General features: G+C 39.9%; 1 protein-coding gene across 6 annotated transcripts in view; it reads right to left on the reverse strand.

Moving 5' to 3' along the window:
- The window catches only part of rev1 (REV1 DNA directed polymerase), a 124,409-nt gene that overhangs the window by 87,293 nt on the left and 17,219 nt on the right, over positions 1-19,897 (reverse strand). For all 6 annotated transcript variants that reach the window (XM_069891014.1, XM_069891013.1, XM_069891016.1 and 3 more), the window contains exons 2-4: positions 8,805-8,871; positions 7,881-8,013; positions 7,485-7,653 (exon numbers count right to left, since the gene is read on the reverse strand). In XM_069891014.1, the coding sequence (XP_069747115.1) occupies positions 7,485-7,653; positions 7,881-8,013; positions 8,805-8,861 (359 nt within the window). In that variant the 5' untranslated portion in view covers positions 8,862-8,871. The remainder of the gene's footprint in view (positions 1-7,484; positions 7,654-7,880; positions 8,014-8,804; positions 8,872-19,897) is intronic.

Consider the following 19,897-nt stretch of genomic DNA (forward strand, 5'->3'; position numbering starts at 1 on the left):
CAATTTCTGATGTTCCTTCTCAGTCAAATGTGTTTCTTGCAAAAATGCAACATTAACCTTCAATTTTTTAATATACGCCAATACTCTTTTTCTTTCAATCAGATTATTAAGCCCGTTAACAATAAAAGTATAAAAATTTACATTAGCCATCATTACAATTCATTTCAAAAACCACCTTACCACACATGATGAAACTGCTCTCCATGGCAACCACACAAAAAAGAGTAAATAATCTCCTCAAAAGAAAAAAGAAAGAAACCCCATATATAAAAAATCCCCACAAAACATTAATACTGTACCCCCCTCAATTATGCAGGAGTGACCAATGCTACAAGGTGGCCAACGACTTCAGAAGGATCAGTAGTCAAACCCCCCCCACCACCACCACCGAACAGAACAAAAAAAAATATTCAACAAATCATTTCAGGTATGATACGCCTCCTGTAGATCTCTATTCACTTGATCATCGTTGATGTCAATATCAATCAACTGCTGAGATTCCTCCTCTCACCTTCCATTCTTCCCCTTCTGAACTGGAACAGACTGTTGGGAAAAACTTTCTTGACTTTTCATCTGTTTATTATCCAGTAGAGAATTAGAAAATGTGAGAGCTTCAGCATCGTCACTAAAGAACTGAGATTGAAAGTCTCCATAAAAAACTTTAAGTACAGTAGGATATTGAAAAACAAATTTGTATCCTTTCTTCCACAAAACAGCTTTAGTAGAATTAAATTCTTTACGACGTTTAATAACAGCTTCTTAACCACCAAGGGGCCTTGATTACTTCTCACATTTTGAACTACAACTATAATGTGGATAGCGTAAACATCTAATCAGGATAGAACGTGGAGCTTGACCTGGAAGAGGTTTCCTTCCTTTTGGGTGAGCTCTCTCCAATTCCAAACCATTCGGAAAATATTCTTTCCCCAAAACTTCAGGAATCCCCTTCTGAAAATTTTGAACCAAAATCTTCTGGAAGTCCAACAATTTTAACATTATTCCTTCGACTTTGATTCTCCAACGCACCAATTTTCTTCAATAAATCATTTCTCTGAATTTCCTAAACAGTGAATGACTCCTCCATCTGACCCATCTTTTCTTTACATTGTTCCACATCAACCTTACAGTCATGAAAATCTTCTTCAATCTTCTTAAATTTATCTTGTACCTTATCCACCATTTTCACACACTTTGCCACATTCAACTTAATAGATGATATTTCCCCCTTCATATCAGTAAGTTACTCCTTCATAGATGAAAAACCCTGACCCATCTGAGTTGCCAAATTTCCTATCTGTTTAGATGTATCAACTTGTGATGGCGGATCTGAATACTGAGGATCAGATTTAAACTTTGTTGAAAACTGTTTGGATATGGGCCTACCCTTGTACATAACAGTCTCTTCCTCCTCCATACCTGGATAAATTTATTCTTCTTCCAGTCCCCCTCCAATGTCGCCTTCTTCCTCCTCTGTCGATACAGATGGCATTTCAGCCCAACTGCAGGTTTGGATCCCACCCTCCCATCAGCCAAGCATCACTGGGCCAAGAGAAGTTGGGTTCCCCCACAGCTTGGGTCGCACTCGATATAAAGTGCATGCGTGGAACCTCGCACATGCACGATTGCTCCTCGTGATCCGGAGGACATCTTTGGGCACCGGCGCTATCTTCTTCAACGCTGCGTGAAGTTGGTGCTGGAATTGAATGGATCTTACCCAGGGACTGCTGTTGCGGCCTTGGGTGAGGAAGAATCGACTCTGGAGGCTCCACTTCAAAGATAGGACTAAGTTCTTCTGTACTTGATAGCTGTTTAGAAGTCATTTTTTTTAAACTACTTATACTTTTGTTTTCCTCATAATTGCTTTCAGGATATATCTGCAAGATATTCATATTTTCTAAAAAAGTTTAAAAACTTTAAAATCAGGTTTTTAATTGTTCTGCCAGGGGGAGATGTTTTTTCACGTCTTCTCCCTATGCCATCACGCCATGCCCCTGCGGACCCACATTTCCACCAACCGCCCATCCAAGCTCCCGACGCTCCATATTGGGAGATTCAATACCTGATAACTTGGGGAAAAAAACAGCTCTTGAAAATAGAGGTGCTGGAATTCAGGGTTCCTTCCTTCTGCCTGAAGAATTATGACCAATGCGATGGAGATCCTTCATAATATTGACTGCCTTCCTAGATGTCTTCAATGGATGGGAGTTCAGTACCTGTGATGGACCTGGCTAGGCTTTTTCTGCAGTCTTCTGCATTCTTGGGCACTGGAGTTTCCAAATTTTAACTTAAATTTTAACCTGCAATTTCTTTATTAGTGGCTGATAATTTAGTTTGTACAAGTAGTTTAAGTTATTATCTAATCTGATACATAGGTATCGGATTGCTTGTGCTTGCCATTTAAATAGTGATTCTTTTTTAAATTCTGTATAGTTGCGTTACTCATTGGCATCACTTCACTTTTATTTGCATTGATCTTGTACCCCGATATTTCTCCATATTCCTTCAATTTCTTATGTGATTCTTTTACTGATACCTCTGGTTCTGTTAGGTATACTATGATGTCATCTTCCAACAAGCTGATTTTATACTCCTTCTCCTTTATTTTTATCCCTTTTATTTTATTTTCTATTCTTATCAGTTCTGCCAAAGGTTCTATTGCTAAGGCGAACAATGAGGGGGATAGTGGACATCCTTGTTTAGTTGACCTACTTAAAGTGACTCGATACATATCCATTTACTGTTATCTTCGCCAACGGTCCATGATACAATGTTTTAATCCAATTTATATACTTTTCTGGTAGATTGAACTTCTGTAATACTTTAAATAAATAATTCCTCTCTACACTGTCAAAGGCTTTTTTCTACGTCTAAAGCAACAGCCACTGTTGGTTTCTTATTTCCATGAACTGCGTGGATTAGATTAATAAGTTTACAGACATTGTCCGCTGTTCGTCTTTTCTTAATAAATCCAGTTTGATCTATTTTAGGTACACAATCGGCCAATCTGTTTGCTAATAATTTTGCTATTATCTTATAATCTGAGTTAAGTAGAGATATTGGTCAATATGATGCTGGTGTTAATGGATCCTTCCCCATCTTTGGTATTACTGTAATTATTGCTGTCTTACATGAATCTGGCAAGTTTTGTGTTTCTTCTATCTAGTTCATTACTTCCAGGAGAGGAGGAATTAATAACTCTTTAAATGTTTTATAAAATTCTATTGGAAATCCATCCTCTCCTGGTGTTTTATTGTTCGGCAGCTTTTTTAATATATCCTGTACTTCCTCTATTTCAAATGGTTTTATTAGTTTGTTTTGTTCCTCTTCTTGCAATTTTGGCAGTTCAATTTTAGCATCTTTCCCCTCATTCTCAGTTTGACACAATTGTTCATAAAATTCCTTAAAGCTTTCATTAATCTCTGTTGGATTATATGTAATTTGTTTGTCCTTTTTTCCTTCTTTTATCTTGTTCTGTTTAAAATTGCTATGCTAATATTTTATGTGATTTTTCTCCCAGTTTGTAATACTTTTGCTTTGTTTTCATATGTTCTTCTCCACCTTGTATGTTTGTAATGTTTTGTATTTAATTTTTTTGTCTGCCAATTCTCTCCTTTTCATTATATCATCCCTTTTTACTAATTCCTTTTCTGTACTTACTATCTCCCTTTCCAACTGCTCTATTTCCCGATTGTAATCCTTTTTCATCTTGGTCACATAACTTATTATCTGCCCTCTAATGAAGGCTTTAATTGCATCCCATGATATAAATTTGTCTTTCACTGATCCTGTGTTTATTTCAAAATATGTTTTAATTTGGCGTTCAATAAACTCCCTAAATTCCTGTCTTTTAAGTAGCATGGAGTTTAACCTCCATCTATATGTTCTTGGTGGGATGTCCTCCAGTTCTATTGCTAATAACAGGGATGAATGATCTGATAGTAGTCTAGCTTTATACTCAGTTTTCCTAACTCTCCCTTGAATATGGGCTGACAACAAAAACATATCAATCCTTGAGTAAGTTTTGTGCCTACTCGAATAATATGAAAATTCCTTCTCTCTTGGGTGTTGCCTCCTCCATATATCCTTAATTTTCATTTCCTGCATTGATTTAACTATAAATTTGGCTAATTTATTCTTTTTACTTGTCTTTTGACCAGTTTTATCTAACATTGGGTCCAAATTAAGGTTAAAATCCCCTCCTATCAATATATTTCCTTGTGTGTCTGAAATCTTCAAAATAATATCCTGCATAAACTTTTGATCCTCCTCGTTAGGTGCATTTTTATTGAGCAAATTCCAAAATTCTGAGTATATCTGACACTTTATCATTGGATACCTCCCTGCCGGATCTATTATTTCCTCCTCTATTTTGATTGGTACATTTTTGTCAACTAGTATGGCTACACCTCTAGCTTTTGAATTATAGGATGCTGCCGTTACTTGTCCTACCCAGTCTCTCTTTAGTTTGTTATGTTCTACTTCAGTTAAATGCATTTCCTGCACAAATGCTATATCTATTTTTTTCCTTCTTCAATAAATTTAGTAGCCTCTTCCTTTTAATTTGGTTATGTATTCCATTAATGTTTATAGTCATATAGTTCAACATGGCCATCTTATATCTTGCATACATCTCTTTTCCACCTCTTTGCCACCTCCATCCCTCTTTTCCCCATTTTCATCTCTTAGTTTTCTCTTATTACAATTAATGTACGACAACACATTTAAGACATAAAGTAACCCTGCAGTTTCCACATGCACTAATACCTTAACCCCAAAAGTCCCCCCCCCTCTCTGAGTTGCCCCATGCCCCTTGCCGGGCAACCACAACTCCCCTTTTCATTTGGATTGCGATCTTGTTCGCAGCGTCAACTGATTTTGAAGTGACGGTTATTCCCCGTCCAGCCCTCTCCAGAAAACACTTTAAAAAAAAACATATAACAAAGCTCTCTCTTTTTTCCCCCTTACTCCCTTCCTTCCCTTCTCTTTTCCCTCTTTAGTTCTTTACATATACATTGTTTTTACATCTTTATATATACTTTATCACCGTTCTTCATTCTTGTTACATCTCTTCATCTCTTCTCCTGTTTTGCAAACGTTCTGTGAATTCTTGCGCTTTGTCTGGATCCAAGAACAGTCTGTTTTGCTCCCTGGGTATAAATATTTTAAGCACGGATGGATGTCTTAATATGAATTTCTAACCTTTTTTCCATAAAGTTGATTTCGCTGTATTAAATTCCTTCCTCCTCTAAGAGTTCAAAACTTATGTCTGGGTAAAAAAATATTTTTTGACCCTTGTATTCCAATGGTTTATTATCTTCTCTAATTTTATTCCTTGCCTGTTCCAGTATATTTTCTCTTGTCGTGTATCTCAAAAATGTTACTAAGATGGATCTTGGTTTTTGATGTGTCTATGGTTTTGGAGCTAATGATCTGTGTGCCCTTTCTATTTCCATTTCTTCCTGCATTTCTTTCATTCCCAGGACCTTCGGGATCCATCCTTTTATAAATTCCTTCATGTCTGTGCCTTCTTCACCCTCCTTCAAGCCCACTATTTTTATGTTGTTTCACCTAATATAATTTTCTAACATATCAATTTTCTGAGATAACAACTCTTGTGTCTCTTTAATTTTTTTTGTCACTTTCTTCCAAGTCATTCACTTCCATTTCTACAGCCGTTTCCTGCTCTTTCACACTCTCTACTCTTTTCCCTATTTCTGTCATTACCAGTTCTAACCTTTGCATCTTATCTTCTGTTCTTTTCATTTTCCTTTTAATTGCATTAAACTCTAATGAAAACCATTCTTTTAGTGATCCCATTTGTTCTTCAAAAAAGACTATATTCTGTTCATCATTTTTACCTTTTATTTCCCTTTGTCCATCAGTTTTACCTTCTATTTCTCTGTGAAGATCTTGGTCTTCTTCTTCCTCTTCTTCTGTGTCTGTATCTGTGTTTGTGTCTTCTTCTTCTCTTCTTTCTGTGTCTCTTCTGTTTTTCCTGATGAGCTGCTTGTATCTCTTTGTCGGGCCTCTTCTTGCTGGGCCTCTTGTTACTGTTCCTCCCCTCCTGGGCTGCTCGTCTGTTGTGCTTCCTGACATTGGTCTTCTTGTCGATCTTCCCTCCATCTGTCTTCCACTTCTGTTTTGTCGCACCCTCTTCTGCTGTCTTCCTTATCCTCCAGTTGAGAGCCCTGGTGTCGGGCGACCCTCAGCTGCTCGGTCTGTGACAGCCCGCTCCTCTGCTGAGCCCCCCTCCCGCCGGTGTCCTCTTTCTCCTTTGATTGCGCACTTTTGTTTGGCTCTGAGAGCCATTTTTGTAGTGCACCGGCTGGTGGGTCGTGACTCTGTAGGGCAGGGACTGACCTCGAGGGTCAGGCACTCCTCGACACCACAGCGTCCTGTTCCTTCCTCCAGGTAAGGCCTTCTTCTTTCTTCTCCGGCGACTTTTTTACTTCTTTTTTTCCAGTTGTTCTTACTTTCTCCTTCTTGGAAGCCATCTTCTTTCTCTTCTCTGTATGTTTATCTTCTATTTCTTGTACATTATATTTTTGTTATCCTTTGCTTTTTCCTAACTTTTTTTCCTATTTACCTGGAGTGGGCTGGTTTTCCCGACCGGCCACTACTCCATCACGTGACTTCTCCTCTGAGTATGCAGTCTTGAAGGGCCTTTGTTGATGGTCAGTGAGGAGGAGGTGTTGTTAATCAGCACTGGTTAGGGTCTGCCAATGAGGAATTCAAGGATCCAATTGCAAAGGATGAACAGAGTCTCAGATCCTGGAGAGTCTGATTATTAGCTTTCTTTGCTGGTATGATTGTGTTGAGTGTCAAGCTGCAGTCAATGAACAACATTGAGTGGAGATGCTGCAAGATGGCATTCGCTGTTGACCTGTTGTGAATGGAAGTGGTTTTAGGTCCTTCCTAGGGTAGGATTTGATTTCCTCTCTAACCATAGATTGCAGCTACAAATTATTGCTATTTTTTTCAAAGTAACATGCAAAATACCTTAATGCAATTTGAGGGTTGTGCCTTTAAAATGTATGGGTCACCCAAATATCAACCCACAAATTTCAAGGTAAACAGATAACACAAATTTAGTCTTTCCTCAAGACTTTTGTTATCAGGTGAGAAGATGTACCTTTGACATCTGGAAATCTCTCTATGAGGAAAGTACAACAAAAAGAATGTACAGCAAGAATAAAATAATTTATGATACTAATAAAATATACTAAATGTGGTAGAAGATATGGCCAAAGATTGAAAAATATACATTGAATTTGCATTTTTTTTTTGCATTAAACATTTGGCATTAATTCTCAACTTTTGGTTGAAATCAACAAATTCTATTAAACATTTAGGAGCTTACATACAGGTTAGAGTTATATTGCAGCCAAATTATGAACAACATAAAGTAGAGAATCATAAACATTATGGATGCCATTTCCTTTCTACCCAAAGCATGACAGTAATAACTATTGCATTTTACTGACCTGTCGGTGATCCAGTTAGGCCGAACAACCTTTTCTTCCTTTAGTTCTTTTATTTTTGCATTTGGTAAGTTAGTGGCAATAATGTGTGTAGTTTTAGACCTTGAGTAGTACAGATGATACTGGCCACCATGCAGCATCATAAGCCTTCGGAGTTCATCAGCTGTTGGTTCTAAAACAGAACATTTCATTTAAACTTGAAGAAAATCAGGGCCCATATAGAATTTTGTGTCTAGACACCTTTACCTTTTTCTGACAAATATATGGTTGAAATGTATTCCAATTCATAATACCAATCAATTGTCAACCCAACTAATATAACGTGGTATGTTCAGATTAGACATAATTTTCTGAAAGATATTTGCTTGAGCCTATATTTAAAAAAATACACAAACATACCTGTGTAACCATTGACATAAATTGCAACACCTTTGAAAATGCAAGATGCTGTCCCTTCATTTTCTTGTTGAAGTGAAGATTCTGTTTTGAACTGCTTTTCTAGCTTGTCTATCTTTGCTGCCATGTAACCACCCTAGGAGCAAGTTAGGACCATTAATAAGACTTCAGTTTCACCGAGTTACACTGATACGTTACTGAAACACATTTTAGTTTGCAGAGAGCTGGGAGTTCTTCATTATCTTATTTTGTTAATTTTCTGTTGATTCATTATTTATAAAAATAAATCCTTAATAAAAGATTATACATATATTTTTGTGACACAATAATTTGCTTAGCTTTATGCTTGAATAATTTAAGTAAGTATTAGGCTATGCTTAAATGTAGTGCAAACAGAGGAAATAATAGTGCAGTTTAAGCAAATTATTATCTGAAGTAAAAGGAAAACCAATGCAAAAGACCCAAATTAATCCAGCTCAAATATATTGTGTAAACAGGAGAGGAGGAGAATGTGTGAAACATGAAGTCTGCAGACACTGCAATTGTAGTAAAAACACAAAATTGCTGGAGGAACTCAGCAGGTCTTGCAGTGTCCACAGGAGATAAATATACATAACATACGTTTCGAGCCTGAGCCTTTCCTCAAGACTTTTGTTATCAGGTGAGAAGATGTACCTTTGACATCTGGAAATCTCTCTTTGAGCAATGTTGTTGGGCTTTCAAATGTCCATTTACAATATTAGAATGAATAAATGGGGATTGACTGTCAGAAGAGGGTAGCTTTATCATTGCCTCATTCCTTTTGTGTTGAACTCAAATGTAAAATGTTATGCACTTGAATTCTAGTGATTCAATGCAAATTAAAACAAATGATAAACTTACAAATAGAAGAACTGAATATTACAAACAAATTTATGGTTAACATACCCAGTCTCTCCAGCCATCCCCTTCGCTGGCACGTTTTCTCCATCCTCCACGGCTCATAGTAGGTCCTCTGAGATAATAATATCAAATTTTTGGGGTTAGAACATTTTGGCTTGAGTTTATATTATATGAAAATAGAATACAAGTACAATTATGCACAATTAAAGGACAAAAACATAAGCAATTTTTAATTTTTTAGACATACAGCAAGATAACAGGCCATTTCAGCCCACAAGTCCGCGCTTTCCATTTACATCCAATTAACCTACACCCCAATACGTTTTAAATGGTGGGAGGAAACCGGAGCACCCGAGGAAAACCCACACAGACCCATTTCTTCCAGTTAGTGTGGAATTCGAACCCTGATCCTAATTGGTGGCGCTGTAATGGTGTTGAGCTAACCACTACACCAACCATGCTGCTCCTACGCCAACCATGTCTGCAACATTAAAAGAATTGCAGACGACTGCAACAAAGGTGCAATCAAAGCTGTAATCATTTGTCAATTCATTTGAATGAAAAAAATTACCAATACAAAAGATAACTTACATTGCTCAAACATATTAAGATGCTTCAGAGAAACAGAAGTCCAGAATTTGTTTCCAAAAAATAAATACAATTTTCCACTGAAAACAGAAAATCCTCAAAATTTGTCTCAAAACATCAGCATCTAAGGTGAAAAGAGCGAAACACGAACGTCTGCAGATGCTGTGATTGTAATCATGAAACACCAAAGACTGCAGATGCTGTGATTGTAATCACGAAACACCAAAGACTGCAGATGCTGTGATTGTAGTCATGAAACACAAAAATATTGGAGGAACTCAACCTCTTGCAGTGTTTATAGGAGGTAAAGATATAGAACCAATTTTTAAACCAAAAATAGACTTTATTGATTAAAAATTATTTAAAAAGGAAAAGAGTTCAAAGGCTCCTCCCACCCTTAGTTTTGTATCTATACATTTCCTTCACCACACATTGTCACAATAATTTCTATTTGGCACTATTACCATCACTGAGGCATCTTGTCATTACTCCCCACTCTGTTATTTAAGGGTCTTCCCCTGAGTCTAAGCCCTCAATGCCTGGCAATGAAAGGACTATAGACTGTAGTCCTTCTCCACAGCGCCCTTGTGTTAGCTGCGTCAAGCCTTAGTATGTCCACAGCACTTACTGCAGCAGCCTGGAATATAACAATCTGCAGCATTCCTGCACCAACCTCTCTGTGTGCTGAAAAGTTTTGGGCAGAGCAAAGTGCGTCTTTCACCAAGTTGATGGTCTTCCAGCAATTCTGGATGTCTGACTCTGCCTGAGCCCCTGGGAACAGCCCGTAAATCAGAACGTCCTCTATTACACAGCTGTTGGGAATGAACTGTGGCAAGAACCTTTGCATCCTTCTCCACACACACCGAGTCAATCTGTATTCTGCGAAGAAGTGGGCAACTGTCTCCACTCCACCTCAGTTGTCTCAAAGACAATATGCATTGAGGTTGATGTTTCAGTAGTACTGGAAGGATCTGACTGGGAAGGCTCCTTCCACCACTAGCTAGGCCAAGTCCAGGTGCTTGTATGTAAGCACTGATGATGAGGTATTCCATCAGATGAGCTGGATGGTCTGGTCCAGGAACCACCCCACAGTGTTCATCAAGTCCTTGTTTCTCAGTGTCTGCAGGATGTTCCATGCTGATCACTGCCTGATGGGCCATTATAATGCAGTCGTTGGGATCCATAAAATCTCATCGCGAGAAAAGCGGGGTTATGCTAAATCAGGGTTTCATTAAATCATTGTTGTTACAGTTGAAATTTTGCCAGCAGGAAAATAATAAAGACGCTGAATGCCCCCAGCTTAATGCAGCTCAGCAGCATGTTTAAATGTATTTCAAAATATCAAAAACTACACTTGCAGAGAGAGCACTTACAACGCTGCCCTGTAGGCGGTCAGAGTAACAAGTGGGAATTGGGTGAACTCAACCCTTGCTGAGTTGAGACACTTCTGTATTGTAGTGTTTTGAATCTCTCTGCTATACGAGGACACACTTACCTGACCCAATGATCCACTGTACTTGTGTTTGAAGTATCGGAGAGTCTGAGTATAAACCCGAGTGCCTCTGTGTTTGGAACTGCTGTGTCTTTCTCAAGGTCCCCACTCTTGTCAAGGAGCCTGACGCCCCTGTTCCTGCCAGAAGCCCAATACCCCCACTCTTGCCAGGAGGCCAATGGCTCCACTTTTGCCAGGAGCCCAATGGCCCCACTCTTGCCAGGAGCCCAATGGCCCTACTCTTGCCAGGAGCCCAATGGCCCCACTCCTGCCAGGAGCCCAACGGCCTCACTCCTGCCGGGAGCCCGACATCACCGCTCCTGCCAGGAGCCCAATATCGCAACTCCTACTGGGAGCCCAACATCCCCGCTCCTGCTGGGATCACTTGCTTGCTTAATTTATCCCTGTATAATAATGGACTTGAGCATTCGCGGATTTTGGTATCCGCAGGGGGTCCTAGAACCAATCCCCCACAGATAGGAGGGCCTACTGTAATCAGCATGTGACTAAGGACTCATCATGTTATATCCAAATTTGCATAAAATCGGGGTTTCACTGTAGGTAGTGTGGCAAAGTCCAGCTGACTGGCACATTGTGTGGCAACAGGGCCAGGTCCTTCCTTCATATTACCTGGGACAGGTAGAACCTCAGCACATAGCATTTGATTTTGGTTCCATGCACAGCCTCATATAGCCATACACAAAGGCAGTCAGCAGGATGAGGGTCACATCAGGTACACCTAGAGCAGGATGACCAGATTCTTCACTGTTATTGAAAGGGAGCATCGCGCCTACAGACCCAATTTCTGGTGGACCTTTCCAATCTCTCCAAACCAGATCCCCAACAGCTTCAAGTAGTCAGAAGGGGAGAGTGGACCAGTCAGATCAGTTACCAAAGATAACTGCCTTGCTCTTCTTCTAGTTTATCCTGGTGCTCAATGCAGACTCAAAACCGCTGTAAATGCTGATCAATCTTCGAACCAATCATGTCCGAACAAAATATGGTGACATTGTCCATGTACAGGGAGACCATCCCTTGATCTTCCTGGTGGACTCAGCCAAGGGCTCTACACATCGCACAAATAAAACTGGAGAGAGTAGGCAACCTTGCCTGACTCCAGACTTAATGGGGAAGCTGGTTTCCCACCCATTGATTTGGGCTGCGCTACAGATATCCATGTAGAACAGTTTAATCCACCCTGATCATTTGCGGGAACTGCCCAGGCCAACTGACAGTAAGGGCTTCGGTGATTGGCGAGAAACCTAAGCCTACTGTATGTATGGGACCAGTTGTACCAGTGAAAATTTCTGGTAGACATGGGTTCAGAAGTTAGTGTATTTCCACCCACAAGTTTTGACACATTGCATCCTACCCCGGACCCGCAACTACAAGCAGTTAACAGTTCCAACATTCTGACCTTTGACACCAGAAAGATGAATGTCAAGTTCGAGAATTATTTCTACACTTGGCCATTTAATTATAGCAGCAGTTTCCCAACCTTTGCTTGGTGCAGATTTTCTTTTGGCTCATTCATTCCTCATTGACTTAAAAGGGCATCAGCTAATAGATGGAACTACTTTTTAGACTATTCCTCTGGCAGATGCCTATACCTCTGCTTTGCACTTCCAAAAATTAAGTAAACCAGTAGATGAATTCTCCAAGCTGTTGGAACTTTTCCCTGAAATTACTACTTGACAATTTTCTGCCTCCACTGAAAAGCACGATGTTACTCATCGCATTTGTACTAAGGGCCCTCCTATCCATGCACACCACTTGCCTCCAAAGAAGCTGTGTTTAGCTATGGAATAGTTTGCCAAGATGGAAGAACTAGGCATAATTCGTAGGTCTGACAGTACCTGAACATCTCCATAACATATGGTCCCAAAGCACAATGGAGGTTTGCGACCTTGTGGAGATTACAGGCAGCTTAATGATGCCACCATTCTGGATCATTATCCGATACCTCATATTCAGAATTTCTCAGCTAATTTGCATTGAGCGAAGATCTTCCCCAAAATAGACTTGGTGCATGGTATCACCAAGAACCAGTAGAGCCAGAAGATATTCCAAAACAGCAACCCGTTTGGGTTGTTTGAATTTTTACTAATACCATTCGGATTAAAGAACGCCGCTCAATCATTTCAATGGGTGATGGATGCTTTAGGATGTGGTATGACCAATGTCTTTATTTACCTCGACAACATTTTAGTGGCCAGAGGGACCCAAGGAAGAACATTTGGAACATCTTCGTACACTTTTTACTCATCTTCAAAACTTAGGACTGACCATCAATCCAGATAAATGCATTTTTGGACATGCAATGATTGATTTCTTGGAGCATAGGATTACTCAGGAAGGTGTAACTCCACTGCCATCCAAAGTTGAGGCCATTAGTTAAAAGCCTGCAGAAATTCTTGGGAATGGTAAATTTTTACCGTCAGTTTCTTCCAGGAGCAGCTCATATCATGAAGCCCCTTTTCGATTTACTGTACAGAAACGTCAGAACCATCCAATGGACTGAAGAAGAAAACAATGCCTTCTTGAAGATGAAAGATTTGCTGCCTCATACCACTGTGCTCAGCTACCCAGTTTTAAATGCAGCCACTTCCAGACGCTTCCAGTATGGCTGTAGGAGGTGCACTTCATCAATACGTCAATGGGCAATGGAAACCATTTGCTTTTTTTCAGCCGCCATCTTTGTGAAGCAGAGAAGAAATACAGTGTTTTTGATAAGGAGCTTTTGACCCTTTACTTGTCTATTTGACACTTTCATTACTTTTGGGCGGGCAGAAATTTTACTATGTACATCGACCACAAGCCCTTAACATTTGCATTTTCCAAGGTCACAGAGCCCTGATCAGCATGACAACAATAGCAATTATCATTCATTTCAGAATTTTCCACAAAAACACTACATATTTCCAGAAAAGACAATGTGGTAGCTGATTCATTTTCCCGCTCTGCTCCACTCAAGGTTTTGTCTGTAGATGAAGGTATTAATTACACAGCTTTGGCCATAGCCCAAGAACATGACCATGAGACGAATGCTTATCATGAAAAATGTCCAGTTTAGAGTTATTGGCAAACTACTCCTCTGTGATATATCAACAGGACACCCACACCCAGTAGTTCCGGCACCATGGAAGCATTGAGTATTCAACTCTGTGCATGGTCTCTCGCATCCATCGATTAGATCGATCATTTGTATGATTTCGGACAGGTTCGTGTGGCACAGTCTTAAAAAAAGACATTACACAAATGGCGAGTTCCTGCATTGCCTGCCAAAAAGCAAAAGTTCAGAGGCACACTAAGGCACTACTGCAGTCCTTCTCAGTGGTTGTTCAGCGTTTTGCTCATGTCCACATGGACACTGTTGATCCGCTTCCTGTTTTTCCATTATCTCTTTACAGTAATAGGCAGGTTTATGCGGTGGTCTGAGGCAGTGCCTATGGTGATTGCTACTGCAGACACTTGTGCTCAGGTGTTCCTCAGTTCCTGGGTGTCTCGTTTTGGTTTATCGGATAGAGGACCACGATGTACTTCTTCGCTGTGGACGGCCTTGTCTCGCTTGCTCAGTGCAATAATTCATCATACGAATGCCCATCATCCCCAAACCAATGAGAAAAGATTTCATCAACATCTTAAGTCAGCCTTGATGGCTTGGTTAGAGGGCCTGAACTGGGCAGTTGAGCTGCCCTGGGTATTACTGGACATTAGAACAACTCCAAAGGAGGACCTCCAAGCTTCATATGTGGAGCTCATGTACGGCGCACCATTAGTAGTTCCAGGGAAGTTTGTCCCCTACCGTTCCAACCCCTAAAGAACTGTTGAGCAAGCTAAGGGAGATCATAGGAAAATTGACTTGCAGAAGGCATCGAACTGGCCATGTGACATCAGTGCGTGATGGCATCAGTGCATAATTCGGCCTTTAAAAAAGTTGTGTGAGTGATGAAGAGTAAATCTGTTTGATTCACTCTAAAAACGCCTTGTGTGGTTATTTTGTCGCATCCACTGTGATCCCAGTGGCCACAGGATCAAGCAGCAGGTGGCAGAAATGGCAGAGGATGACATGCTGAATGCAGAGGCTAGTGAAGTGGTAGGTTATAATTCTATTGCTTTTGAAATTGCTTTCCCTCCCAGCACCAGGAATACATTATAACTGAACACTTTCTTGATATCATCTGCTCAAATGTTGGAGGTCTTTGATTTACCGTATTTTCACTCATCTAATGCATACACACATATAACGTGCACAAAATCTTAAACTATTTTCATAGAGCATGCACACACATATTCCACACACATGCATATAACGCATGGGTGTAGTAGTCCTGTCCAGCACCTTCATAATAGGTCATATCAAAATCGCAAAAAAACAAAGCAACACATACGCATATAACATCATCAACCTGTATTGCTATCATCTGAATTCGATCTAGCCTAATCAGTATAAAAGGCCCTTGCATTTAGTGCTACCTTTGAGATCTAGAGTACCGATCATTTTGACAATGTGAGGAGTCAAATGCAAATCTTATTCCGCTAATTTCGGAGTGAATGTTGTTACCAGAGCAAGAAAGTGGCAGCAAGAGAGTTCAAGGTTGGCGAATCATCCATTCGTGAATGGAGGAAAGAGAAAGATGAGCTTGAGAAATGAATCCAGAACTATCATGGCCTGAAAGCTAAATAACCCCAGTTAGAGTGTGACTTGAAGGAATGGGTTCTTAGTTGTAGAGAACAAAATCAGGCTGTATCTACATTTGCAATTCAGATGAAAGCAAGATTACTGGCATGTGAAAGAGGCATCCTGGATTTCAAGACGGGGTTCCCCTGGATATCAAAGTTTATGAAGTGAAATGGATTGTCAGTGAGAACTAGAACAACTGTACGTCAATAACTTCCAGAAGATTGGGAACCAAATAAAATCATTGATTTTCGCAGCTTCATCGCCAATTAAATTTGTGAACATAAAATCACACCTGCAGATGTCATTAACATGGACTTTGACATCCCTGCTTCTGAAACCAAAACTGTGGCCATAACCACAACCGAGCATAAAAGGTCATGCTTTACTGTAGTCCTTGGCTGGACTGTAAGTGATGCTAAACTGAAGCCAATTATCATATTTAAAAGAGTAGCACGAGAAAAAAATCCCCAATACTGTGATTGTGTACTGTAACAAGAAAGGTTGAATGAATGTCAATGTTAAGAAACTGTGGGTGGAAAGGTGTAATAGGTCAAAATCAGGTTGTTTTTTTTCAAATATATTTATTCCATGTCAGCTCACAAAGAAGATTCAACACAAACGTCTATAAATTCTGTTGGCACCGACATTGCAGTAATTCCAGGAGGGTTAACATGTAAACTGCAGCCACTTGATATTTCTGTTAATCATCCATTCACAAGACATTCATCTGATCAGAATGGAATGAATGGATGCAGAACGGCACTCCTGAATTCACCTAGCCGGATAGTTGAAAAGAATAACCTATACTGAAGTTTGCAAATGGGTTGACAAAGCGTATGATAACACCAAAACTATACGTAGTGGATTCAGAAAAACCAACATAAGATGATGATTTCACCATGGTTGACAAAAGCAGCGACAGCGATGACGTGTCAGTATCAACTACAATCATGAAAGAATGGTTGTAGGCTGTCCTCACATATTTTAATGAAGAGAGTGAACAATCTGACTTTGAAGGATTTGAAGGGGTTACGGACGATAATAAAGAAGTCTAATAAATGACATCATTATTTTAGTTAAGTTTTTTTTTAAACTTTTATACTTGTTATTTAAGATGTGCAGCGCGTCGAATGATCCAAAGACTTGTTAGTTCAAACCAAGGCTTTAATCAGCAAAAGACTGGAGTGTATTACAGTGTGGTCGACCAGTCCAGACTGACCTGGGTCTGGTTAGGAACAGCCTTTTATGACCTGCCAGTAGGCGTGGCTATGACTTTCAGCCAATCACAACAACTATAAGCAAATATATGCAAATATACATTGGTGATAGTATCCTGTACTATCACAAGATATTATATGGTTATTTTAAATTCAAGCGATTTAAAAAAAATTAATTTAGAACCAGTGGCTGCTCAATTAAGTTCACTTTTATATTCAACATGTAAAAAATTCTTGTATCCGCGCACATGCATTTAACATACAGTGGATTACCTGGTTTGTGAAAAAAATGCATATAATGTGTGCATAATGTGCTTAAAAATACAGTACTCTAAATCATTTTTAGCTCTGAATAGTATTTATTCAATACATACTAAGCATATTCAGCAGACTTTGAGGGGAGTACATATTCAGGAAGGTTCCATGGATTTGGCCAATGAATTGAAAAGAAAAAAAAACAATTCAGATCTGAAAGTTCAAAAGTATGAGTTTTCAGAATACTCACATCTATTTCTCAAATGTATCTGTTGGGAGTTGTAATCTGTAGTTCTCAATATTATTGTGGCTGCTCATCTTGTTTGAATCTTCAGTAATACAGTACAACTTCAATTATCCAAAATTGGATTCTCCGAAATTTCAGATAAATGAGGATATCCAAAACAAATTAGAAATCTTCATTTATCCAAAATATTTTTGGAGCTGAACTGACCGGGGTCAGCGGGCTCCTGGTGGCGGCAGCAGCAAACCTCAGGCTCTCAGCATGAGCGGGGCCTCGATGGGGAGGTGTTGGTGATCGGCGGTGGCCAGCAGTTTTTGGGTGAGAATTAAACATTATTTTAATGCTTAAAAAGCCTTCCCTTGTTTGTTGTTTAAACACTGTACAAGAGAAACTTGTCCGTGAACTACTCTTTGCAGATGATGCCGCTTTAGTTGCCCATTCAGAGCCAGCTCTTCAGCGCTTGACGTCCTGCTTTGCGGAAACTGCCAAAATGTTTGGCCTGGAAGTCAGCCTGAAGAAAACTGAGGTCCTCCATCAGCCAGCTCCCCACCATGACTACCAGCCCCCCCACATCTCCATCGGGCACACAAAACTCAAAACGGTCAACCAGTTTACCTATCTCGGCTGCACCATTTCATCAGATGCAAGGATCGACAATGAGATAGACAACAGACTCGCCAAGGCAAATAGCGCCTTTGGAAGACTACACAAAAGAGTCTGGAAAAACAACCAACTGAAAAACCTCACAAAGATAAGCGTATACAGAGCCGTTGTCATACCCACACTCCTGTTCGGCTCCGAATCATGGGTCCTCTACCGGCACCACCTACGGCTCCTAGAACGCTTCCACCAGCGTTGTCTCCGCTCCATCCTCAACATCCATTGGAGCGCTCACACCCCTAACGTCGAGGTACTCGAGATGGCAGAGGTCGACAGCATCGAGTCCACGCTGCTGAAGATCCAGCTGCGCTGGATGGGTCACGTCTCCAGAATGGAGGACCATTGCCTTCCCAAGATCGTATTATATGGCGAGCTCTCCACTGGCCACCGTGACAGAGGTGCACCAAAGAAAAGGTACAAGGACTGCCTAAAGAAATCTCTTGGTGCCTGCCACATTGACCACCGCCAGTGGGCTGATAACGCCTCAAACCGTGCATCTTGGCGCCTCACAGTTTGGCGGGCAGCAGCCTCCTTTGAAGAAGACCGCAGAGCCCACCTCACTGACAAAAGGCAAAGGAGGAAAAACCCAACACCCAACCCCAACCAACCAATTTTCCCTTGCAACCGCTGCAATCGTGTCTGCCTGTCCCGCATCGGACTGGTCAGCCACAAACGAGCCTGCAGCTGACGTGGACTTTTTTACCCCCTCCATAAATCTTCGTCCGCGAAGCCAAGCCAAAGAAACACTGTACAAGTGATTTGCTATTGTTACTGGGATGTTTTTTTAAAAATGACCAGTTCTCCGAAAAAAACATTTAACCGAAATAGGCCCGGTTCCGACCATTTTGGATAATTGGAGTTGTAATGTTTAGCAAATAATGAAATATTTCTGCAATATTTTTTGTAATACATGGGTATCAGGGGAAAGAAAAAAATGGTACAGTAGAGAACAACTTTGCAGAATCTTTGTGCTTTTCATGATCTTTTCTGAAAAACATCTGATTTTACAAATTGCTCCTACTGCTACACGCTCTGCTTCATGAACACTATCTTTTAGTAAATCCCAGTAGCCTGCAGCTTGTAAAGCTCATTAAGATTACACTGACAGCATTTATCACATCAGCAGAGTTACAAAATCAACAAAGACCCAATTGAAAATGTATTTTCCTGATTCTGTATATCCATTCAACTCAATGTGCAAATAAAAAAAACTATTGGCTAGTGTGCAACATCAGAATTTGTTTTTCAATGTTCCATACAAGACTTTATTTATGAGCTGTGTTTATACTTGTTGACTCGCAAAAGCTACAGTCATTCAAGATTTAAAAAAAATGGCCAAGCCAGTGAAAATTGTTCCAATGCCAAAAGAAAATTGGAAGGCTTTTTTTTCCTCGCATGCAGATCAGCTTCTTACCTGAATCTTCCAATAAGCATTTACATTCCATCAATTAGAAGCATAATAAAACAGAATGCAATCTGGGATCTCACAGGATCAGACAATGAAAGACAAGTTTAAAAGAATCTTTTGCAGAAGTACCAATCACCAGGACTGCCAAAATAACATTGCAGCTTAAGAGAAAGAACAAGTATACTAAAGGATTAAATAGAAAAAATATGGCAAGATTTATTTAATATAGGTTTTAAAAGGTATCTCAGAAAGCCCCTGTCTGATTGCTGTTGTCACCAATTATTCTTAATTTCTGTACTCATTGAATTAGTTCTTGCTGGCACCAAGTCCATTGCCTGCAATTGACACCAAATTAAGCAATAATATTCTGATTCCTAATTATTTATTATCCATTTGCAAATCATAAACTAGATCATCAATTTCCTCTGCATCCTGACTGATATGACATTCATTTCTGCTAAGTTCAAAATTGCAATATTTGACTGTGCCATACATGGAAGTTTCAGATGCGCATTTAAACAGGTAAATACAGGTTACATTCAATATTTGTAAGCAAAATCTGGGTTAACCTCACTATTGTAATCTTGGCA

Source organism: Narcine bancroftii, chromosome 7 (assembly GCF_036971445.1).
Source record: "Narcine bancroftii isolate sNarBan1 chromosome 7, sNarBan1.hap1, whole genome shotgun sequence".
Lineage (NCBI taxonomy): Eukaryota > Metazoa > Chordata > Chondrichthyes > Torpediniformes > Narcinidae > Narcine > Narcine bancroftii.